This window comes from Artemia franciscana, chromosome 18 (assembly GCF_032884065.1).
Source record: "Artemia franciscana chromosome 18, ASM3288406v1, whole genome shotgun sequence".
NCBI classification, from domain to species: domain Eukaryota; kingdom Metazoa; phylum Arthropoda; class Branchiopoda; order Anostraca; family Artemiidae; genus Artemia; species Artemia franciscana.
This window is the reverse complement of record NC_088880.1, coordinates 22,023,838-22,049,348: the sequence shown is the minus strand read 5'-3', so window position 1 is coordinate 22,049,348 and position 25,511 is coordinate 22,023,838. Positions and strand designations below refer to the sequence as shown.

At 34.2% G+C, this 25,511-nt stretch overlaps 2 protein-coding genes across 10 annotated transcripts in view; one reads left to right on the top strand and one right to left on the bottom strand.

The window, feature by feature from the left end:
* Positions 1-25,511, top strand: part of LOC136038751 (ets DNA-binding protein pokkuri-like) — a 194,271-nt gene that overhangs the window by 23,733 nt on the left and 145,027 nt on the right. For 2 of the 8 annotated variants that reach the window (XM_065722112.1, XM_065722115.1), the window contains exons 1-3: positions 2,063-2,111; positions 15,423-15,577; positions 17,877-17,948. The gene's annotated coding sequence lies outside the window, so the exon portion shown is untranslated. Of the gene's footprint in view, positions 1-2,052; positions 2,112-15,422; positions 15,578-17,876; positions 17,949-25,511 lie in introns of those variants that run through there. The other 6 variants (XR_010620291.1, XM_065722111.1, XM_065722114.1 and 3 more) reach the window with 4 other exon arrangements.
* Positions 1-25,511, bottom strand: part of LOC136038753 (U7 snRNA-associated Sm-like protein LSm11) — a 48,803-nt gene that overhangs the window by 411 nt on the left and 22,881 nt on the right. The window contains exon 5 of one of the 2 annotated variants that reach the window (XM_065722121.1): positions 14,552-14,656. The exons of the other annotated variant lie outside the window; for it this stretch is intronic. Within the exon in view, the coding sequence (XP_065578193.1) occupies positions 14,574-14,656 (83 nt within the window). The 3' untranslated portion in view covers positions 14,552-14,573. Of the gene's footprint in view, positions 1-14,551; positions 14,657-25,511 lie in introns of those variants that run through there. 2 annotated transcript variants of the gene reach the window in all.

Here is a 25,511-nt window from a genome sequence, read left to right as displayed (position 1 = left end):
GAAAAAAAAACTGCCGCAACAATAAGTTGAAATCAGTACGTCATACATAAAGACATCTTAAAAGTAAAACTTTTAAGTCAAAGTCACTACGCCATCCAAGAAGGAGAAAAAATGCATTGGCTTAAGCTTTGCATAAACAGGAATTTTCCCAAGAATCCGGACTGGGAAGGGACTAAGACAAAATTATTCGCTCTAGGAAGGAGGGTACAGACTTTTTTCTAATTTTATTATGGAGCAAAACTACTGGTTTCATAGATTTCTTCTTTTTTATATACAACAGCCATGTGTAGCTCGGTAACAGCGGGTAAAATTCTTCTAAAATATTCAAGATTTCCTGAAACATACAAGATTTTTCAGAAAAAATCTAGATTATTTTTTCAAAACAACTAAATAACAAAGAAGCAAAGGAGAGAGACTATAACTGCATGGCTCGGAGGTCCAAAATTACTGAAGGAGGCGATAATAGACTGATCAAGCTTATTACTAGAAAATTGCTGAAAGTTATTCTTTTTGCTAGTCAAACCGTTCGTGGTCACTACAAGTAAGGAGCGATTCAGCTCGATAGTAACCGAAACTCTGGAAAAACAATTAATACATCAAAATAATTGGCGTTTTATGCTGATTTCAATTCATTAAGAATAATATTACCCATCAAAAGCTACGATCCTGGGAAAATTTACCAGATTTTCAAAGAGGACCCTACTGTAAAGGTTTCAAGTATCTGTCTACAAAAATGTAGAATTTTCTGCTTTTTTTGCCAAAAAAAAAAGGCTCTCTTTTTTTGGACCACCCTCCCACCTAAACATTTGTCCGGCTCGTAAAAAACGTAAACCAAATAAATTAAAACAAATTTTTAATGTGTTTTTTGGTAACACCCAGAAAAACTTTTATAATCCTCCCCCCCCCCGAAAAGAATGCTTGATAAAGCCCTGGATCATATTAAACCAATAGTCCTAGGATATCGGGAGACGACTCGTTCGAAATAAAATCAAAAGTTCTAATGCCTTTTTCAATTGACCAAAAATTGAGAGGGTAACTATCCCCCCTCTCGCACTCCTTTTTTCCCCAAAGACATCTGATCAAAATTCTGAGATAGGCATTTGGCTCAGCGTACTTCAGAATTGATGATGACATCGATTATATCATGGATGACATAACTCCCACAGCCTTTGGGGAAAGGGATGTAATATAGACAATATGACCATTTTTTATATGTAGTATTTTTTATTTGGAAATATACGAAATTTTTTTTTGGGGGGGGGATTTCTCATAATAAGAATTTTCAAGGTAAAATTTTACACGAAAGGAGGAAGAATTTCTTGGCATCAAGGCCGTATCCAGGGGGTTAGGGAGTTTGACCCTCCCCCCTAAAATGTTTGTCCGACTCGTAAAAACGTAACAAAATGAATATAAACAAATTTTTGATGTGTTCCTTACCCTCCCCCCTAAAATGTTTGTCCGACTCGTAAAAACGTAACAAAATGTATATAAACAAATTTTTGATGTGTTCCTTACCCCCTCCCGGGAAAAATCATGGATACGGCCTTGCGTGACATTATTCGGAAAAGGGTCAGTTAACTTTTAAAAAAATACGTTTGTTTTAAACTCCGAGTAGGGAGCAACCTTAAAACTTAACGGGAGAATGACAGAAATTATTCCGTATTTGAGGTGGGCTTCCCCTTCCTCACGCCTTGCTCTTTACACTAAAGTTTGATTTTTTGCCCGATTTGTCCCATTTCTTTAAGAACGACTACTGAAACACAAGAGCCACTGAATTTGAATCAGAAGTGTTTTTTAACTTTCAAATTTTAGCGTAAAGAGCAAGGGACAAGGACGGGCACCCCCTCCCTCCACATACTGAATAGTCTTTGTTCGTTTTAAGTTTTAATGTTGCTCCTCATTTTTGAAAACAGTTGAAAAAAATGTGTTTTTTTTATATCTCTGTATATAAAATCAAGTGATGTGTGCGTTTCCATTAATTCCTTTGCACCTAATTGGTAAATCACCGTTCTGTTTGAACTATCCAACTGGTTTAGATCTCTTTCATTCACCAGTCATTTTTCGGCTTCCATGAGAGTTAGATGGCTCATAAGTGTGTACATATGTCTCAAGTTAGTTTTTTTCTTCTTCTTTTTCTTTTTTACCCGTGTCTTGTTTTAAGTACATGACAAACGCTGGCTATGCCCTTGAACTATCAAACAGTTCGTGGTAACGAACTGTAGTAAGGAGCGACCCGTCTCAATACTAACCGAAACTCTAAAAAACGGAATTTTTATAACAATAGTTATATCAAAAGAATTGTATTTTAATGCTGATTTTAAATATATAAGTTTCATTAAGTTTAGACTTACCTATCGAAAGTTACAAGCGTAGTTTTGCAAGAGAGAAAAGATTTTCAAATAGTATAATAGTCAAAATGCATCTATTAACAATAGTTTCATGACCCAAAAAAATTGTTCCGGTAATACCAACATTGACCTTTTAAGTGACCGAAAACCCTAGGCCCCCTCCCACGCTCAATTTTTTCCCAAAGTCACCGGATCGAAATTCTGAGATAGCCATTTTATTCAGCATAGTGAAAAAATCTAATAACTGTGTCTTTGGGAACGATTTACTCCCCCCCCCCACATTCCCCGTGGGTGGGGCCGTAAGTTACAAACTTTGACCAGTGTTTACACATAGTAATGGTTATTGGGAAGTGTACAGACGCTTTCAGGGGGAATTTTTGGTTGGGAGGAGGGACTGACGGGAGGGGGTTATGCGGGGAAAACTTTCCGTGGAGGAATTTGTCGTGGGGGAAGAAAATTTCCATGAAGGGGGTGGAGGACTTTTTAGCATTTTTTAAAGAACAATGCAAATATAAGTATGAAAATTTTTTTCAACTGAAAGTAAGGAGCAGCATTAAAACTTAAAACGAGCAGAACTTATTACGCATATGAGTGGTTCACCTTCTCTTAATACCTCGCTCTTTACGCTAGAATAATTTTATTCATTTCAACTATTTATTCTACGGCCTTTGTGATTCAGGGGTCATTCTTAAGGAATTGGGACAAAATTTAATCTTTAGTGCAAAGAGCGAGGTATTGACGAGGGGGTGAACCCCCTCATATATGTAATAAAAACATACGAATATAGAAGTTCGTTACGTAAGTTAATTCGTAAGTTACGTATATTTTTACTATTAAAAACGTTCGTAAAAAATTAAAAGTTCTAGTTGCCTTTTTAAATAACCAAAAAATTGGAGGATGACTAGGCCTACTCCCCCGCTCCTTTTTTCTCAAAATCGTCCAATCAAAACTATGAAAAAGCCATTAAGCCATAAAAATAAATTAATATGCAAATTCCGTTTTAATTATTCATGTGCAGAGAGCTAAAATCAAAACATCATTAATTCAAAAACGTTCAGGAATTAAATTTAAAAAAAGTTTTTTTAAACTGAAAGTAAGGAGCAATATTAAAACTTAAAACGAACAGAAATTACTCTGTATATGAAAGAGGCTGATCCCTCCTCAACGCCCCACACTTTACGCTGAAGTTTATTACTGTTTTAAAAAGTAGAGTTGAGAAAAAGAGTCAAACTTTAGCGTAAAGAGCGGGGCGTTGAGGAGAGAACAGCCTCTTTCATATACGGAGTAATTTCCATTCGTTTTAAGTTTTAATATCGCTCCTTACTTTTAATTAAAAAACTTGTTTTTTTTTAAATTAATCCCTTTATAAATTCAACTGTATCGGCTTCCTCTTGATTCGTCCATCTCCCTGTTCCTTCTTTTTCGCCGTCCTTCTTTTATTCGTTAAGTGGCTTCTTCGGGAAAAAATGCATAAGCTAACTTCCCCAGGCAAAATTCAAGAGTTGGGTTATCCCGACCTCTGTACCTCCCTCCCTTATATCTTAGGAGATCTTTATTATTTTTTTATGGAACTTGTTATGTTTTTCATTGTAATTTACTAAAAACATTTTAATTATTACTCTCCAAAACATTGCGCCTATTAAAATATATTCTTTGGACCCACCTCCTCCTCCGTGAGTAAATGAAACTCCGTGAGTAATATATATATATATATATATATATAATGAGAAGAGAAATCACCAGTGCAACAGCACAAACGCATAGAAAAAAAAAAGACAGAAGGAGAAAACAAAGACTGTTTTCCTACATTAGTGATTAATATAGATCAGCACTTAAAGTTTCGACTTAATATCCTTAGCCCTCCCAAGATATAACAAATAACCCTTTTGAATACCTGGATGAACATAGAATCTTTTGATTTAGTTCATCATCCCCTTCAGCAGATGCCTTAAAGTTCAATTTAACACCCTTAGCTATTAGTAAGATGTTGTACATACTTAAAGGAGATTAAAACTTCAAAGGAGGGGGAAAAGAGTAAAGCAGACTAAACAGTATAATAAAAAAATTCTTACCTCATGTCATTCATAAAATTTTAGCTCCTTAGATTTTAAGAGATGCTTCAAGCTCAAATGCTTAACAGCCCCCCTCTCCCCCCTCAAAAAAAAAAAAAACTGGATATAGCCCTAGGATATATACAACTATTTGATGCTTTTGTTGTTGTGATTTATTAGTTGAGATTTCAAAATTTGAAATTTGACAAAAATTAACCGACAAAATCAGAACATTTTAGTGTATAGCTTAGGGCTGTAGTTAGGCAATGGGGGGGGGGGGGTGTGACTATTATACAGTTAAACTGGACGCAACTCTGAAAATCTAACAAATGGATATTATTTGAATGTAATAAAGGGCGGATCTTGTTATTATAGTGCTTATTTCAGAAGAGGGGATAATCCGAACTGTTGTCATAGGTAGTCTAGACAGGAAATCTTACACCAAGGTTACCATTTTTTAATTTACGCTTTCAGTTTAATTTCATCCCAGCCCCCCCTCCACCAGTTCTTGAATATAGTCCTATGCACAATACTTCAGGTTGCTGTTTTTGTTGTTTCCATTCCTTTTGTGTACTTATTTCAGCAACAGTGCATTTTGTCTCCTCTTCTGAACAAAACACTATAATAATAAAAAAAAAAATTCTTACTCAATCAAACACAAAAAGGTTCTATTTTTTGGTTTTGAAGAGCTTATTCAGGCTTGAATACACCTCCTTTCCCTCCCTAAGGTCTGGATATGATCCTAGGCTATATGCAAAATTTTTAGTGATTTTCTTAAGTTTGATGGACTTCGTCTTAAGGAGCACAGGAAAGGCAATTGGAGACCAAAGAGTCAAATGGGGAGGAAAAACGCTCCTGGACTTAGATTATGCTGATGATTTAAGCATATTAGATGGAAGTGTGAGCAAAATGAATGAAGTTTTAGAGGTTTTGCGAGTTCAGGGTGCTAAAATAGGCTTGAAAATTAATGTTAAGAAGACTAAGTCACTAAGGCTAGGAATAAGTGAAGATGAACAGGTGACATTAGGTAACGAAAAGATTGATCAGGTTGGGAGCTTCAGTTACCTTGGTAGTATTATTAGTAAAGATGGTGGGAGCAGTAAAGATGTTAAAAGTAGAATAGCTAAGGCTCAGGGTGTTTTTTCACAGTTAAAAAAAGTTTGGAAGAATAGAAAGATAAGTCTGAAAACCAAGATTAGAATATTGGAAGCTACAGTGATGACAGTGGTCAAATATGGTTCTGAAGCATGGGCGCTCCGAAAAGCAGATGAAAATTTACTAGATGTTTTCCAGAGAAATAGCCTACGGATTGTTCTGGGTACCCGGCTGACTGACCGTATTTAAAACAGTAGTCTGTACGAAAAATATGGTTCAATCCCGCTTTCTAGGGCTATAATGAAAGAAAGGTTGAGATGGCTAGGCCACGTTCTACGGATGAAGGATGACAGATTACCGAAGATTGTCCTTTTTGACCAACCGTCTGGGGCTACACGGAAAGCAGGTCGTCCTTGTCTGGGTTGGGAGGATGTCATAAATAAAGATTTAAAGGAAATGGGAACTTCCTGGGAGGGTGTAAAGAGGGAGGCTTCAAATAGATTAGGTTGGAGGAGGAGCGTGCGTAGCTGTGTCGGCCTCAGGCGGCTTGGTGCTGCAGTGAGTTATTATTATTAGTAGTAGTAGTAGTAACATACCTACTCCTGCCATAAATACTGATACATGGTTTTTAACTAAAAAGAATAAACACCTTGTTTGATTTGAAAATTTGTTGCAGATTTTATTACTGATATAATGAACTACAAACTACAAAAGCATTATTCAAAATGGCTATCATCTGCCTGATCACACCGACGAAAGTCTGTTAGGCCATTCATCGATCGCTGTACGGGTGACATCTTCAGAAAAATTGTCGACAGTTTTTACCATAATCCACAGTTTCTACAAAAGAATAATTCAAAATGGCCGCCATTTGCCTGATTTCAGCGACGAAGTCAGTTAGGCCAGTCATCGATCGCTGTACGGGCGACATCTTCAGAAAAATTGTCGACAGTTTTTACCATAATCCACAGTTTCTACAAAAGAATCATTCAAAATGGCCGCCATTTGCCTGATTTCAGCGACGAAGTCAGTTAGGGCAGTCATCGATCGCTGTACGGGTGACATCTTCAGAAAAATTGCCGACAGTTTTTACCATAATCCACAGTTTCTACAAAAGAATCATTCAAAATGGCCGCCATTTGCCTGATTTCAGCGACGAAGTCAGTTAGGCCAGTCATCGATCGCTGTGCGGACGACATCTTCAGAAAAACTGTCCACAGTTTCTACCAGTGCCTTCCTCAGTGAATCCAGATTATAGTGACGTCTTGTACAGACCATGCCCTCTAAAACTGACAACAATTTGTAGTCAAGTGGATTTAGGTCTGGGCTAGCTGACGGCCAAAGGTCGCTACAGATAAATTTGGGTACATAATTCTTAAGCCACTATTGAGTAGTTCCTTATGCGCAGGTTCAGAGTCCTGTTGGATTATCCATGGTCTATTTTGAAACATGCCTTGGTTTAGGGGGCTCAACTACATATGTTAAAATGTCCTGCTGATAATTTCTCACCACCGTTTTAACACCCTTTTCAAAGAAATGTTAAGAAGCGACGCCGTCATATGACATTCCCCATTTATTAGCGACAATTGACCGTTAGCCAGCCCAGACCTCAATCCACTTGACTACAGTGGAGTTTGTGTGTAGGGCTATATCCAGGCAGTGGGAGGGGATTATGGAATGCAGTTAAACTGGAATGTAATCAAGTAATAATTTTAATATTGAAATGTCTAGTTCAGAAGAAAAGATAAGCTGCTTTGTTTTTCAAAAATAAAAATAATGAACATCATCAGGCACGTACACAGGAACGTTTTTCGAGGGACCGATAATAATTCTTATTTCTTGGTAGGGAGGGGGGGGAAGAGTCCTACATTAAAAACATCTTAATTTATAATTTGAATAAGAGATGCCTGTAAATTCAACAAAAAATTACTTTTTTGGGGGGGTATCGTTCAGGCCTACGGTCCTCAGATTATATATATATATATATATATATATATATATATATATATATATATATATATATATATGTATATATATATATATATATATATATATATATATATATATACTAGCTGTTGGGGTGGCGCTTCGCGCCACCCCAACACCTAGTTGGTGGGGGCGCTTCGCGCCCCCCCCCAAGCCCCCCCGCGCGCGTAAGTCGTTACGCGCCATAATAGTTACGCGCCATTGTAGTTGTGTCCCTATGTCCCACCTGTGAATATAGATAGATATATATATATATGGTTTTAACTACGTAAAACTTGCGAATATACAACATTCTTTGCTGTCCCATTGTCTTTGCATATAAATAGATTGTCAGGTTTACCGACTCTTGAACATGCAACATATAATGGTCCATGGGAAAACAATCTGTATTCAGATCTATACCTCATGATTCTAATGATTGCCCTTGAGCTTTGTTGATGGTGATTGCTAATCGACCATTCCCTGTCCCGGTGTCCCGGTCGTCATTTACATCCCCCTGTTTCCTCCGGTGTCCCCGTTGTAGTTGTGTCCCTGTGTCCCGGTCGTCATTTATATTCCCTGTGTCCCGGTCGTCATTTGTATCCCGGTGTCCCGGTCTGTATATACATTCGTTTTTTAGTTTTGTTTTTCTCCTTTATTTTTTTCCTTTTTTTTCTTTTTTAGCTTATTTAGATTTTTAGATTTTTTAGTTTTTTTATTAGTTTTTAGTTTTTTTTTTCTTTTTAGTTTTTTTGTCCCGGTCGTCATTTATATCCCCCTGTTTCCCCCGGTGTCCCCGTTGTAGTTGTGTTCCTGTGTCCCGGTCGTCATTTATATTCCCTGTGTCCCGGTCGTCATTTGTATCCCGGTGTACCGGTCTGTATATACATTCGTTTTTTAGTTTTGTTTTTCTCCTTTATTTTTTTCCTTTTTTTTTCTTTTTTAGTTTATTTAGATTTTTAGATTTTTTAGTTTTTTTATTAGTTTTTAGTTTTTTTTTTCTTTTTAGTTTTTTTGTAGTTTTTACCTTCTTTTTAGTTTTGTTAATTTTTTTTTTACTTATGTCCTGGTCGTCATTTATACTCCCTATGTCCCGGTGCTTTGTTGATTGCTAATCGAACATTCCTTTTGTCCTGGTCGCTTTCTCTTTGAGTGTCGTCATTTATTTTTTTTCTTTTTTAGTTCTTTTAGTTTTTACCTTTTTTAGTTTTTTTTAGTTTTTTAGATGAAAATTTTTTTTAGTTTTTTCCTTTTTTTCTTTTTAGTTTTTATTGGTTTTTACCTTTATGTTAGCTTATTTTTCAGTTTTTTCCTTTTTTTTAGTTTTTTTTTATTTTTTATTTTTTTTAGTTTTTTACCTTTTTTTAGTTTTTTTAGTTTTTTTAGTTTTTTTAGTTTTTTAGCTTTTTTACTTTTTTTATTAGTTTTTAGTTTTTTTGTAGTTTTTGCCTTTTTTTAGTTTTTTCAGTTTTTTTTAGTTTTTTATTGGTTTTTACCTTTATTTTAGCTTATTTTTCAGTTTTTTCCTTTTTTTTAGTTTTTTTTAGTTTTTAGTTTTTTTAGTTTTTTACCTTTTTTTAGTTTTTTTAGTTTTTTTAGTTTTTTAGCTTTTTTATTTTTTTTATTAGTTTTTAGTTTTTTTTGTAGTTTTTGCCTTTTTTTTAGTTTTTTTAGTTTTTTAGCTTTTTTATTAGTTTTTAGTTTTTTTTGTAGTTTTTGCCTTTTTTTAGTTTGACAACTTATTTTTATATATATAGATAGTTTTTTTTTTTTACTTATGTCCTGGTCGTCATTTATACTCCCTGTGTCCCGGTGCTTTGTTGATTGCTAATCGAACATTCCTTTTGTCCTGGTCGCTTTCTCTTTGAGTGTCGTCATTTATTAGTTTTTTCCTTTTTTTCTTTTTAGTTTTTTATTGGTTTTTACCTTTATTTTAGCTTATTTTTCAGTTTTTTCCTTTTTTTTAGTTTTTTTTTATTTTTTATTTTTTTTAGTTTTTTACCTTTTTTTAGTTTTTTTAGTTTTTTTAGTTTTTTAGCTTTTTTACTTTTTTTATTAGTTTTTAGTTTTTTTTTGTAGTTTTTGCCTTTTTTTAGTTTTTTCAGTTTTTTTTTTAGTTTTTTATTGGTTTTTACCTTTATAGTTTTTTTAGTTTTTTAGCTTTTTTATTTTTTTTATTAGTTTTTAGTTTTTTTTGTAGTTTTTGCCTTTTTTTAGTTTTTTCAGTTTTGACGTCACCTGATCCAGTTTTTTCAGGTGACGTCACCTGACCCATCCACACATCCACAGACAGACAACTTATTTTTATATATATAGATAGATAGATATATATATATATATATATATATATATTTATATATATATATATATATATATATATATATATATGTATATATATATATATATCTATATATATAAAAATAAGTTGTCTGTGGATGGATGTGTGGATGGATGTGTGGATGGATGTGTCAGGTGACGTCACCTGAAAAAACTGGATTAGGTGACGTCAAAACTGAAAAAACTAAAAAAAGGCAAAAACTACAAAAAAAACTAAAAACTAATAAAAAAAATAAAAAAGCTAAAAAACTAAAAAAACTATAAAGATAAAAACCAATAAAAAACTAAAAAAAAAACTGAAAAAACTAAAAAAAGGCAAAAACTACAAAAAAAAACTAAAAACTAATAAAAAAAGTAAAAAAGCTAAAAAACTAAAAAAACTAAAAAAACTAAAAAAAGGTAAAAAACTAAAAAAAATAAAAAATAAAAAAAACTAAAAAAAAGGAAAAAACTGAAAAATAAGCTAAAATAAAGGTAAAAACCAATAAAAAACTAAAAAAAAAAAGGAAAAAACTAATAAATGACGACACTCAAAGAGAAAGCGACCAGGACAAAAAACTAAAAAAAAAGGCAAAAACTACAAAAAAACTAAAAACTAATAAAAAAAATAAAAAAGCTAAAAAACTAAAAAAACTAAAAAAAGGTAAAAAACTAAAAAAACTAAAAACTAAAAAAAAACTAAAAAAGGTAAAAACTAAAAGAACTAAAAAAGAAAAAAATAAATGACGACACTCAAAGAGAAAGCGACCAGGACAAAAGGAATGTTCGATTAGCAATCAACAAAGCACCGGGACACAGGGAGTATAAATGACGACCAGGACACAAGTAAAAAAAAAAATTAACAAAACTAAAAAGAAGGTAAAAACTACAAAAAAACTAAAAAGAAAAAAAAACTAAAAACTAATAAAAAAACTAAAAAATCTAAAAATCTAAATAAACTAAAAAAGAAAAAAAAAGGAAAAAAATAAAGGAGAAAAACAAAACTAAAAAACGAATGTATATACAGACCGGTACACCGGGATACAAATGACGACCGGGACACAGGGAATATAAATAACGACCGGGACACAGGGACACAACTACAACGGGGACACCGGGGGAAACAGGGGGATATAAATGACGACCGGGACAAAAAAACTAAAAAGAAATAAAAACTAAAAACTAATAAAAAAAACTAAAAAATCTAAAAATCTAAATAAGCTAAAAAAGAAAAAAAAAGGAAAAAAATAAAGGAGAAAAACAAAACTAAAAAACGAATGTATATACAGACCGGGACACCGGGATACAAATGATGACCGGGACCCGGGACACAGGGAATATAAATGACGACCGGGACACAGGGACACAACTACAACGGGGACACCGGGGGAAACAGGGGGATAACCTGACAATCTATTTATATGCAAAGACAATGGGACAGCAAAGAATGTTGTATATTCGCAAGTTTTACGTAGTTAAAACCATATATATATATATATATCTATATTCACAGGTGGGACATAGGGACACAACTACAATGGCGCGTAACTATTATGGCGCGTAACGACTTACGCGCGCGGGGGGGCTTGGGGGGGGCGCGAAGCGCCCCCACCAACTAGGTGTTGGGGTGGCGCGAAGCGCCACCCCAACAGCTAGTATATATATATATATATATATATATATATATATATATGTATGCATGTATATACGTATATCTGTATATTCCTGTCTTGAGTGATTTGTGGTCCCTTTCGTACAACACAGAGGATAATCAATCTATCATGGCCATTATAGGAACCGATTCTTTAGACAGTCTTATGCTAATTATTTGGCATGGAAATGAATTCACAAAATACCGGCAAGGCAAATGAGACTTTCAGCTATGAACCGTAATGACCTGAAAATAAAGGACTTCTTTTTCCTAGGTCACATTTTTAAAACCGTCATCATTAGTTTCGAACTGTGAGGATGACAGACTTTAATTAAGGACTTTTTAGCTTGACTGCGACCTGGAAACACTTAATGCCTTCTAACCGAGAAGTCCTCACTTTTTATATGACTTGTAATTTTTTTAGGGACAAAGATTTGAAAAAAAAACCTTTTTGCCAGAAATTGTCATATTTTCCTGAACATCTGTAACCCAACCCGTGGAAAACACCATTATGATGAAAATTTCAAATTATTACAGCATGTAAAGCCTATTTATTTTAGAAAGAAAAAGCCAGATTAAACAACTGTCGTAAATTTACAACATACCGTGTAGTAAATTACGAAAATTTATTTAAAAAACTTAGAGAAATCTAAGTTCAGGAGTTGCCTCTCTTAATGTTGGTGCCAAATTAAATTGGAATAGTGCAAATTAAGCGTTTTCATCCAAATGTTAAAGCTATTGTTCTAATGAACCAAATTACAAGATTGCACGAGAGAATCAGCTCTTTACTCAAAAGTAAAAAAGAGAAACCTCCGCAACTCCAAATCTGTGTGCTACGGAGGCGCTCGAATTGTGATCACATTTTCGCAGAACCTGTGTTTCCGAGAGTTCTTAGAGGAAACGAGAATACCACATGTATATAATGCAATTTCTATGACAACAAGCAGAAATAAGGACAATACAATTTTTTTTTCGTAACCACTTTACCACTCTATTCTGTACAAGAACAAACAATTTATTCTCCCTAATATGTTAAATGCACGATAAGTTGCCTTCTTCAAAAGCAGCTGCGCTTCTTATCACAGACAAAAAACTGCTGATTTAATCAGCGCAAAATACTATCATGACAGATTATGTTCCAAAAATTATTTGAAGAATTCTTGGGAAATTAATTATTCCGAGAAATTGTATAGTAGATTCAATATAGGGCATCTGAAAAACAGCCACATTGATTGTAATCAAACAGTTCGTGGTAACGAACTGTAGTAAGGAGTGACCCGGCTCAATAGTAACCAAAACTCTAAAAAATTGAACTTTGATATCAATAGCTACATCAAAAGAATCGCATTTTAATGCTGATTTTAAATATATAAGTTTCATCAAGTTTAGTCTTACCCATCAAAAGTTACGAGCCTGAGAAAATTTGCCTTATTTAGGAAAATAGGGGGAAACACCCCCTAAAAGTAGTAGGATCTTAACGAAAATGACACCATCAGATTCAGCGTATCAGAGAACCCTATTGTAGAAGTTTCAAGCTCCTATCTACAAAAATGTGGAATTTTGTATTTTTTGCCAGAAGACAAATCACGGGTGCGTGTTTATTTGTTTGTTTGTTTTTTGTTTTGTTTTTTTTCCCAGGGGTCATCGTATCGACCAAGTGGTCCTAGAATGTCACAAGAGGGCTCATTCTAACGGAAATGAAAAGTTCTAGTGCCCTTTGTAAGTGACCAAAAAAATTTGAGGGCATCTAGGCCCCCTCCCACAAATTTTGAGATAGCCATTTTGTTCAGCATAGTCGAAAACCATAATAACTATGTCTTTGGGGATGACTTACTCCCCCACAATCCCTGGGGAAGGGTCTGCAAGTTATAAACTTTGACCAGTGTTTACATATAGTAATGGTTATTGGGAAAGTGTACAGACGTTTTCAGGGGGATTTTATTTTGTTTGGGGGCGGGGCTGAGGGGGGGGGGCTATGTTGTAGGATCTTTCCTTGGAGGAATCTGTCATGGGGGAAGAAAAATTCAATGACAAGGGCGCAGGATTCTCTAGCATTACTATAAGAAAACAATGAAAAATAAACATGAAAACGTTTTTTCAAATGAAAGGAAGAAGTAGCATTGAAACTTAAAACGAACAGAGATTATTACGCATATGAGGGGTTCTAAAAATACTTTAGCATAAAGAGCGAGGTGTTTAGGAGGAGATAAATACCTTGCTCTTTATGCTAAAGTATTGTTAGTAATTTCAACTATTTATTCTACGGCCTTTCTGATTCAGGGGTCATTCTTAAAGAATTGGGACAAAACTTACGATTTAGTGTAAAGAGCGAGGTATTAACGAGGGTACAAACCCCCTCGTATACATAATAAAAATATAAGGTTATGAAAGTTTGTTACGTAAGTTAATTCTTAAGTTACGTATATTTTTTACTAATAAAAACGTTCATTAAAAATTAAAAATTCTAGTTGCCTTTTTAAGTAACCGAAAAATTGGAGGGCAATTAAGCCTCCTTCTCCACCCCTTATTTCTGAAAATCGTCTGATCAAAACTAAGAGAAAGCCCTTTAGCCAAAAAAAGAATTAATATACAAATTTCATTTTAATAATTTATGTGCGGAGAGCCAAAACCAAACATGCATTAATTCAAAAATGTTCAGAAATTAAAAAAAAAACTAATTTTTTAGCTGAAAGTAAGGAGCGACATTAAAACTTAAAACGAACAGAAATTACTCCGTATATGAAATGAGTTGTCCCCTCCACAATCCCTCGCTTTTTACGCTAAAGTTTGACTCTTTGCCACAATTCTACTTTTTAAAACAATTAAAAGCTTTAGCGTAAAGAGCGAGGGATTGTGGAGGGGACACCTCATTTCATATACGGAGTAATTTCTGTTCGTTTTAAGTTTTAATTTCGCTCCTTACTTTCAGCTAAAAAAAATAGTTTTTTTTATTTAATATCGGACAGTAGTTAAATAATACTGCGCTTTTTAGTTCTTCATTATTTTTAATGTTTTAAGGCATTTTAATTTTTAAAAGAAGTCTCGAAATAGAAGTTTTCAAAGAAAAATAAAGAGCTACAATATAACCTAAAATGAGCAGAATTAAGACACATAATAACTGAAACTTGAAACGAACAGAAATTATTATCAATGAATAAATGAAGTATAAAAGGAACAGAAAAAATCACATAAAACGTAAACATCAATTGCTGTTGATGACCAAGTGAATGCTGAAACAAACAGAAAGTAGAATGAATAATCATCTCAAGCTTAAAACAAACATAAATTCCCAGAAACAGGAATAGAGTTACTATCACCTAAACCCTTTAAAAAAAAAGAATATCCCATTTCTGCTTTAATAAAAACGACTTATATTTCAGGCAGTGGATTTTTTATTTGTCGTAACATCAACAATAACACAACAACAAAAATAATACCACAAGGCTAATTAAGGTCTACAAATAAAAGTGGAACTACCCTCTGCCCTACCCTCCTTGACAAACCTTCTAAATGGCTCGAGTATCAGTTGCGTTTTGATGAAAACGATAAACATTTTTCAAAGAGGGGTTTTCATTTCTCAAGAAATCGAAAAAGAAAGATCACCATTATAATCAGGGTAACTGGAAAAAACTAATGAAAGCAGACTGATCGTTAAATATATAGTAATATTAATGCCTGGAAGCATCAACGTTTTTTTTTCGGTGTTATGATGATGAAACAGAAAACCAATAGAATATGTTTTATTTTCTGTAAAACACAAATGAAGTTCTTGTCTTAGGGGGTAGTAGATCTACTCTTGTTTGTGGCAATTTCTATTCGATCTACGACCGACTTTATTCTTCATTTTAACTTACGTATATTTCGGGGATTCAATTATTCACCTATAGCAGTACCTGACATCTTTCTATTTTTTTCATAATTTTTCATTTTAATTTCTGTTCGTTTTGAGTACCATTTACGCATCGATATTGATTTTTGTTCGTTTTATGTCCCCAGATACTGCATATAAACCATTTTGATAATCTGACAACACACAGTGGCCTTTGATCTACCGCGCTTGAGGGGTCACCGGCTTTCACAAACTACATACACCAGGTGGCACGTGTCAAGCCTGGCAGGACTCTGCCAAGCGTCTTGGGGCTGTGCAAAGGGTAAGAGTTAAGACATTTCTTTTAAAGAAAATCTATCACAAAACCACAAAGGGCCGAATTCGAACTTCGGAGTCGACAAATCATATGGATGCACTAAAACTGGCGAAAATACAAAAAAAAAAACGAAAAAGAAAAATCACATTGAATAATCATTTATGAGTCAATAATTAAACTATAATAAGTCAATTTAAAATTCAAAAAGATAAAAACTGGTCATACTAAACTGGTCAAAGCATGGCAAAACTGTGCGGTGTAGGGACATCCCGAGATATACAGCAATTGGCATAATGTAGTCAACCCCTCACCACAATAATTAACCATGCATAGATTATAAGTTCTATAGTAGTATATATTGCAAAAAGGTTTTGGTAGATCACAAACAAAGATTATTTACCTTCTCTCCCAAAATAAAATCTGTTTTCTCTCCCCTTCCTTTCCCCAAGAGTGCCTTAAAGTTTCAACGTAGCAAACTCCCCCCCCCAAGGTGTTCCTAACACATTGCCAATATCCTATTTCAACGACATGGAAACATGCAGTGTTTTTCGGTCTACCCCTTCCTCCCTCCAAGCTGAAATGTAAGATATACTTGATAGCCTTCCCAAACACTCCCTGAAATTTTCAACTCGATCATCCATGCTATTCTGAGATGTTGTACATAATTTGAAAATGCAGGTACACATAGCGTCTTTTAAATTACTCAGGTTCACGAGTCGTTTCCAGAGTGTACCGCTAGGAAACTCTGGGTATCCCCTAGAGAACGATTCTTAAGAGCTCCTAGCTAATCGGACAGCCAAGAACAAACCTGACCGGCCTTTCTACTATAACCTATCTGAGAACCGAGGGAAATTTACAACCAAATGTTTGATCGTTTTGATTAAGAGAACGATCCCTGAACGTTTCAAACCAATACATACACAACACAAAGCAACGCCTCTTTCTTCCCTTATAAGAAGTATGAGTAAACAATATGTATTTTGCATTATTTACAACCCTTGTTCCTGGGCCTTGTCCCGGGTGCATAATGATTAGACCTTTTGACTGTTACGAGCAAAATGGCTATCTAAAAATTTTGGTCAGTTGTCTTGGGGGAATGGTTTACAAGTAGGATGGGTAGCAAAAAAGGTGAGGAGGAAGCTGTTTATTTCTGATCATTTTCGATTTTAAAGAAATGACACTTTAGCTTTCAATCTCGATTAGAATAAGCCCTTTTCGAAGTTAAAAAAAATTAATATAATACACTGAAGGTGTATGGCTCTTTACTTAGGCGGCAACAAAGCACTGCCTCTGTTTGTATGGGGAATAATCTTTTTAATAGTATCCTGCCAAATACATAAACAAGTTTGTTTTTAACACATTTAACGCATGCTTCAGATGATTGGACTTTTTTTGGCCCAAGACACTCAAAAAAGTAAATGATTTACCAATCGAGATTCAAAAGTATTTTTACCTGACCACAACTTCAAATGCTTGCTAAGCATCATTTTTATTTTATCGAAGAAACAAATGTTCTTACAAAAATCAAAGACGAATTTAAGAGAAATACTATAGCGTCTGTTTACATTCTCTTTATTTTGTCTTTTAGTTTCTTTAGTAGGTCTGCACACCACAAAATTAATAGGTGAAATTTTAAACATAGTTACAGCATTTACAAAATTATTCTTAAACAATTCCTCTGAGAAACGTCTAGCATGTTATCCTTAACATTTCGGAGAGCCCTTGTTTCAGAGACACGCTTGATTATTGTCATTATTGTAGCTTCCAACATTCTAGTCTCATTGCAAAGACTTATCTTCCTATGTTTTCAAACTTTTTCAACAGCGAAAACAAACTGCGCCCTATCTATTCTGCTGTTTACATCTGGAGATATAACATCCCTCACTATTAAGAAGAATTTATATTTCTTAAATAAAATACTCACAACCCCCCCCCCCGGAAAAAAGAATGAATTTCAGGGAATTTATTTTCCGTATACTTCAGTAAAATAAAATTGTGGAGCTCCCGCGTCGCGTTGAAGCGCAACATTTGACGTTCAGAACAAATTACCGAGCATTGGTCAATGAAGTTCTTTCCTAGACAAGGTATAGAACAATTGAAGTAAATTTCCACTACATTTTAGAAATGATTGTTTTGATTATTCTTCCTTTCTGTAGAGCACAGACTAACCATACAACAAGACCTCGACCAATCAGAATTGTTTCGTTTTGACGGTCATTACGATGATTAAGCGCAAGAAGTTGCGAGCAGTAAAAGTTACTGAATGGTGCGTGTAAAGTCATATTAACAAGTGCATTATTTATAGGTGAAACACATAAACGGATTAATTGATCGATTATAATAACTACGGAAATAATAGACGAATGTATCATAGAACGTAAGTACCATTTTATTGATTTAAGTTTCTTCCTCATTTTTATTTGTGTTATTAGGACTGATCTACCAACGACTATTGTAAAGCTTGTTACGTGTATTTTTAACGCTACATTTGAATATGTTAGTTAAATTATTAAGCTGTTTTTTTTAGTTACTACTAAAATGTAGTAAAAACCAATAGAGGGGAAAGGGTAGTTGTAAAAGCAAGGATTTCGGGACCCTTATTTCCTTTAATCTTTACCAGATGAAGCCAAAGCATTCGGTAAGAAAGAGATATAGTATGAGCCTTTTCGTTATACACCTGACCTAGCATTGTACTAATAGCTCCACATCTAACAGCCCTAAGTAAAACTTTGGTAATTTCCTGGAAGAAACATTGTCGCAACTTACTATCCTGGAAGCATACCTAGGGTGACCAGAACGACTCTAGTGTTTTCCTAAGTGAGTTCAACATAGCATTAATTAGTGAGAAAAACTAAAGAATGGTGGAAATATTTTCTTTGTCTCGTTACGAGTTTCTTGGGGACCCTTGGGACTGAACTTAAAGGAGAAGTTTCCCCCACAAAACTTGTCCTTTTTCTGAGCATGAAGTTCATTAAAGGTCCTGAGATCTATGAGCTTTTATCTTGTGCACCTAGGTTTATGATATATTAGAATGGTATTAGAGATAGTATATAGGAGACAAGAGCGAGTATAAGCTGATCTGAGCTATTAAAGGTGTTCAGATGGTAGCTTTATAGCATCGATGGCTCAAAGTAATAAGCAAATAAATAGTTCATAAGCGGAAAGGTGCTAAGAAATACAAACACGTCAATTAAACCAGCTTCGGATTTTATATTTCTTAACACTACGTGATTGAGAAAAATTAGAAATTATCCTTGTGATATCAAAGAAGGACGTCAGTTAGACTTGGTAATCCTCCTTTTCCGAGGTTACAAATTCAAAGTAATATCAAAAGCTAGGCACGAAAGTAGTGGGGGGGAGTGCTTTTCGTCTTATGGCGCCTTCGAAGAAATCTCAATATTCGTGCTGTTCTTCCAATTATTTTTATGGTTTTCACGTGGCTCGCGTATTTTTGTTCTACCCCCTCGGAATAGATACCCACGTGCGTACTTACTGGCAGCATGGGCACCCACATAAATTTTTTCAACCGGGGTAAGCCTACACAATATCTTGTAGGGTTAGTGGTTAGATGTCTGAACATCTATTTCTGAACATTTTTTACATGTTACATTTTTGCTGAATGTTACTAAAACCTGCATCTGTTTGTCCATATCTCCCAGAGGGGGGATGTCTCAACATCTATTTCTGAACATTTTTTAATGTTACATTTTTGCTGAATGTTACACAAATCTTCATCTGTTTGTCCATATCTCCCAGAGGGGGGATTTTCAGTCTGCCCCCTTCACCTCTTGTGGATATCCATGGTAGAAGCGGCACGTTTATAGGGTGGTAAAGACCCTAGTCATTCAACTTTTAGAGTTAACAAAATGTTTACGAAAAACATAATTTCAAAAGCGGGGCCTGTCGAATCATGAATTCTTGAAAAAACAACTCAGTATTCAGAATCAAAGCATCATAGGGTATTGATTACAAAACTTTTTGAAAGGATTTTTGGGGTGCTTTAAGCGCCAATGTGTTCTTTAGGCCCGAATATCCGGCTTTACATACGTCCTAACAAATTGTTAACCAATATTTCTTGGGCGATCCCCCAGTGATCTGTATGATAAGGAACTTATGAATGTGAAGAAGTCTTGGCCAAAACCCCCTAATTTTCAATATAATCTGCATCGCTTCTACGCACCAAACTTCGTAATGGTACATAAGCAGGATAACTACTTGAAAAGCCTAGATTCAGAAAAGATTAGTTCTAACCCTAGAAAAGGATTAAAACGAATATTATTCAGTAAGACAATCTATGGTTCCACAGCGAACGATTTTGGATGCCCTTTTGGAGATCAGATTTCGTATGTTGGTCTTTTGTCTTTCTTTTTTAGACGCGTCGCATTAGATATTTAGACTATACTGATACTTAGACTTAAGCAGTACATTCAATTTGAAAATTTCTGTGTTAACAGAAAAAAAAACACACACACTGTCAAAGATCATAGCTCAGAAATCAGAAGTTCATATTGTATACGGTCAAATTTTTTGTAACATTAATCACTAATGCGTGTAAAGCCAAGGACTTTCATTGTCAAGGACTGAATGCTGAATTTGCTTTTACGACCGGGTAACCTTGGATTTTTTTTTTCTTTTTTTTTCTTGTCGATGCGGAAATCAAGTGTGAATGACATTTTGCAATTCTTTACCGGTTCCTGCCAAATTTGGCGAAAGCTTTTGACCGACTGACTGAGTTTTGGGATTTGTTTTGGCTTTAGGAAAAGTTGAGGTAAGAAAACAAAACAAAAACATTCAACAAGTACTAGTACTTATTTATCAAATCTACATACTTTCAGCCAATGCTTTATTCTTAATACCACTAAAATATCATCGGGTAGTAACTAGAATTAAGGAAAGAGAACATTCAATCCATAATTGATGATTTACTTCTCATAATGTTCTATTGCGTAAAATCAAAGAATGCATTCCATTATTTTTTTCTGAAAATAGTTATTGTAATCCTAAGAGTTGTCTAAATCGTTTGTATTCGGTATTGGTCTTCAGTTTTGTTATTTTTGAGGCGGGTTGAGAGGGGGGGGGTTAATACCCTTTTGGACCTTTTATGTATACAGCCAAGGCTATTTAATTTTTATTTTCAATATTCCAGATGTGTATATTTGAATCAATAAAATTGTAAACTCAGATATATATATATATATATATATATATATATATATATATATATATATATATATATATAAGCATTGTCACTGCAGCAGAGACCCCCGCAAGCTTCCACGAGTAAAAAATACAGCAAAGGCTAGTTTCAAGAAAAAAAAAATCTTTTTAAAGTTGTCAAGAGCCCAACTACATTCACAATTCATTTCTTCTTTCCCAGTTGAAATTGGTTTTACTATATTTGTGTTACGGCTATGTAGTAACAAGTAGTTAAAAAGGGCAAACATACTTTTCTCGTTGAATTGGGAAAGATCGGAACTAAACATTGACCATCCATTGTATGCGAAAGAGTGTCGCGATAGAATTTTACAAATACAGAGATTTTCTCGTTTTATGACCCGGCACAAGCTGATATTCTTGATCAGGTTTGCAAACTCCAAAATTCGACCCGTTCCAAAACCCGGTATTACCTGGTTTTCGCGATCAGTGTTACGTATTTTTTACTGATTTTTTTTTCAGTAATTTCTTTAGAAAAGTGCTGAATATACACTTAAGACAATACTTTAACCTTATCTCCTAATTTCAAAGATCGTTTCTTAATCCGATTTTTCTAAAGAATGTTCGGATTGGCAAAACCTTAACTAAGTTCAGTTGAATTGAGCCAGGTTTTAGCTAAATCTAGCTTGACTGTTAACGATTCTGGTTAAACCGATTCAATAAATCAGGATAAGCCAAATCATAGCTTTAATAAAACCATCGTGTAAATGGGCTTTATCAATTTGCAGGTCAGAAAGTTTGCCGCAGCACAACGCATACTTGCTGAAACATACTCAGCCTTTTTTTACCTGCCATTGTAAAAATAAATTGGAATTTTTCAGAAACAAGCTCGAACATCTATTTAACCAGAGAAACCTTTTATTTTGTTATACAGTTTTACAAAGTATTTTATACAATACTTAAACAAAACCCTACTGACTTCTTGATTCGGTGTTATCATTGGAACAAAAGACTTTCCTAAGATCTCCGAGAAAGGTCATTAACATTTCCTAGCTTTAGATAGAAATTCATAGTTTTCGAAAACGATACTTATACCAGGTTAGAACTATTATACGCATCCAAGAGTTTTTAAAGACCCTTGAAACATTCTGGAATATGATCGAAGCTTTGAATGTAATCCATAACATTCTCATATTTTTTGAGGGGGGCTAAGGTTCGAAGAGTAACGTATTTTAGCCATGTAAAAATGCTTTGATATTTAGAATATTGCAAGATCTTGCACCTAATTTCTCTTCTAGAGAGGAAATTGTTTATAGCAACAAAATTCCTCCAGGGGCATCCATGTTGTAACAACAACAAACTTTGAAGCGCAAACAAAATTGTGGATGTTATTGCTTGATTTATTGTGCCATCTACATCAAGACTCATGGGCGCCCGCAAAATTTATTCGAAGAGGGGGAGGAGATGGAAAGAACTTTCAAATATTTGTCCAAGTTCAAAGCTTTAAAAGCATATCTTTAACCCGAATACTTTTTTTATTCGAAAGTTTCGAAAAGATATGGCTTTCTATATTATTCTTCTTGGGGGGAGGAAGGGAGAAACGCCAAGCCCACCCGTCTCCACAGTGTGCTCCCATTCAGATCATGTAGACCAATGCAGATACTTAGAAAAAGTTTATGTGTTAGAATAATAGACTAATTGTCTGTCCCTGAAACCCAAAAAGAAATCTTTGGAGAGGGTAAATTTGTTGGGTTTTCTTTTCAATTATTTCAGTGGAAATACCAAAAAAGGAATTTTGCAACGAAAATCAAAAAAATAACTTATATTTCAAGTTGTAGGAATGGAGAGAGACAAAAAACCTAGGGGTGTAAATAATTTCAGATAAATCATAATTGATTTCCAAACCATACCTTTTATCTGTAAGTTGCATTTACAAATGCACGATTTAGTCAGGCCTAATAGAGGGTAAAGTAGAGGGACTACGAATGCAGTAACAAACAATGCTTAACTTTTATCTCTAGCTCCAATTACACCCCAAACCTAATTTTATGGTAATATGGACACTGTACTGAAGCTATATAATTGAGCTAGACAGGAGTTAAACTTCTTTTTTTTTAAATCTTCGAACAAAAAACTAACACGCGAAAGATTAAAACCTAATTTTCATTCCCCCGTCAAATTATGAATATTTCAGATGTATTCTTTGGTCTTTTGCCACGACGATATTGACCTAGACCTCTTCCCCCCCCCCCAAAAAAAAAAGACAAAACTGAGCAAACAAAACCAAATGATGTCTCATATCCAAAATTTGAAATACTTAATTCTGATCAGAAGGCAGAAACTCAAAATGGATCAACTAAAACTTCGACCGGAGGATCCAGCCATTCTTTAATTTGACCAGAGGGGCCAGTTACTCCTGAATAAATAGCGTGGCGATACGATTATTACTCTCGAAATCCTTTAACCTCTCTTTTAGCATAAAGAGAAATGCTATAATTCAACCTGAAGTTATTTTTAACTTTTAAGTTTTTTGCCAAGACCATAAAAATCACTTTTTATTTTTCAAGACCATAAGAAAGCTTAGGCCTATTATTAGGCCTAAGCTTTTTCTAGGAAAAATATCAACGATTAATAAAATTTCTGTTACCGAAACATGGCACTTTATTTAACTCTAAGGCATAATTATTTGAATATTTTCGTTGCGTAATAATGCCCTGTGGATTTCTTTTTTTTGACATTTAGGCCTATTAGTATGTATATAGGGAAACGTATAACCTAAACAAGAATCCTTGCAAAAAATCAATCAGTTTACTTCAGACTAGTGCCCAGTTAATTTATAAGTTGCACAAAGAAGGATATCAAACAGAAACTTTCCCGAGGAAAAGCGAATGTTATCAACTTCAAGCATATCATTCAAAATGTTGATCTACTGAAATAATTTGGTATTTTCCAAGATACCTTATCGAAACAGGATAAAGTATAGGTAATTTTCCACCGTTTGCGAAGAAGCTGACTCCCCCCCCCCTCAACTCACCATTGTCTGTAATTTACGTATTAAGAAAAACTCATAGCCATTAAGATAAGCGAGATGCGGATGAGAGGAAAAAGAAATATCAAATTTCAAGCTATTTTAACGCTTGAAACTATGCGACTGTGATAATTAACAGTGTGGCATATACCATTTTGATTGAAATAGAGTTAAGTATGAATCGTGGGAGCACGAGGAATCGAATGGTGCATTCAGAATTCTCTCATCTCGTACCGTTACGAAGATAAAGACATACACCACTTAGTGGCGTATGTCTTTTCTTCTGGTCTTGTTGCAATTTAGAACGACACAAGAGGATTATCTTATGGAGCTAAACATTGGGTCCTGGCATTTGTCGTTTTTTGTCAAGGAAAAAGGAGGCACGCGTCATAAAATGGAAATGGAATAATTTGAAATTCGCTCGGAATACTTGAATTACTTTATACCACTGAAAAGGGGGCTTAGAAACTGTTCCATATATCTCCATTAGCCTCACCCTTCAAAGCGACCACAGCCGACAAACTTTTTTCCACTTTTTGGCTCTCCTGAAAAGTTAAAAAGGCGTATGTCGCTTTTTTAATTATCATAGCCGTATAGTAGTCGTACCAAGGTCAAATTCTAGCCCAGAGGATTTTTGCTATTTTGGATAGCAGTCGAGTTAGGTGAATGAAACTATTAGGAATTAATCTGGGGAGAAAAATTTGTCTTGAGAAAGTATTGTCTAGCTACTATGTCTACCCTTTTCTTATTTCTAGCACTTAGAAGACTGTATACATGACAGTTCTATATAACCCTCAAATAAAAAGAGAAATTAAATTGTATGCAAAATGAAAAAAATACAGTAAATTTTAAACGACAAGGATTCCTGGTAATGGGATAAATTTATTTAATCAATAATGTGTTTAATTATAGTTCATTTAATTTTAAAAGAAAATCAAATTCAAACTAAAATTACAGAAAGATTTATAGCTTCCGTAGATTACAACCTATGAAGACTTGTCTTTATGCATTTTTCTACGCCTTAGAATAGTTTACAGAAAGAGTAGCGATACTCAAAATTCATCCTGTCTGCATATATACCACGTTTTGATTTTATAACGGGCATGTACAAAGTACCTCTTTCATAACAGGACAATTTCCTCACTTGAACTTTAATCCTATATATATTTGGACATTAAAAACATAGAATAGCGAAAGAACAACAAAATTTAAACTCCAGTTGTCAAATTAACCCTCTTTCTTTTTATTGTCCTATTCAACTAAATAAACTGAACAGGTTCAAAAACACTATCGTCATAAGAAGATAGAATCAAACAGTTTGTGATTTAAAAAACTGGAAGTAAAAAGTAACTTGGATCAATATTCACCAAAACAAAAAATTTAATTCTCATGACAATTGCTATACCGGCAGTATTTGCTTTTTGTGTTTATTCTAAATACATAAAATTCTTTAAGTTTATTCAGTGTAAGTTACTATTTAACGCTAATTTTTGTATATTCAAATTTTATTCAAAATCTATATGACAAATTTAAACGTAGTACGGTACTAATCAACGTACAATTATTATTTACACATTTTAAAAGTAATAACCACGGATTTAAGGGGCCGTTGAATAGATTATTCTTTATATGAAGAGGGCTGTCTCCTCCTTAGCTCCTTACTCTTTACTGTGATGTTTGGCTCTTTTCAAATTAAAAAAAAAAATTACAATTGGAAAGATAACATTTTTCAAAGCACTAAAAAACTTTTGTTTAATG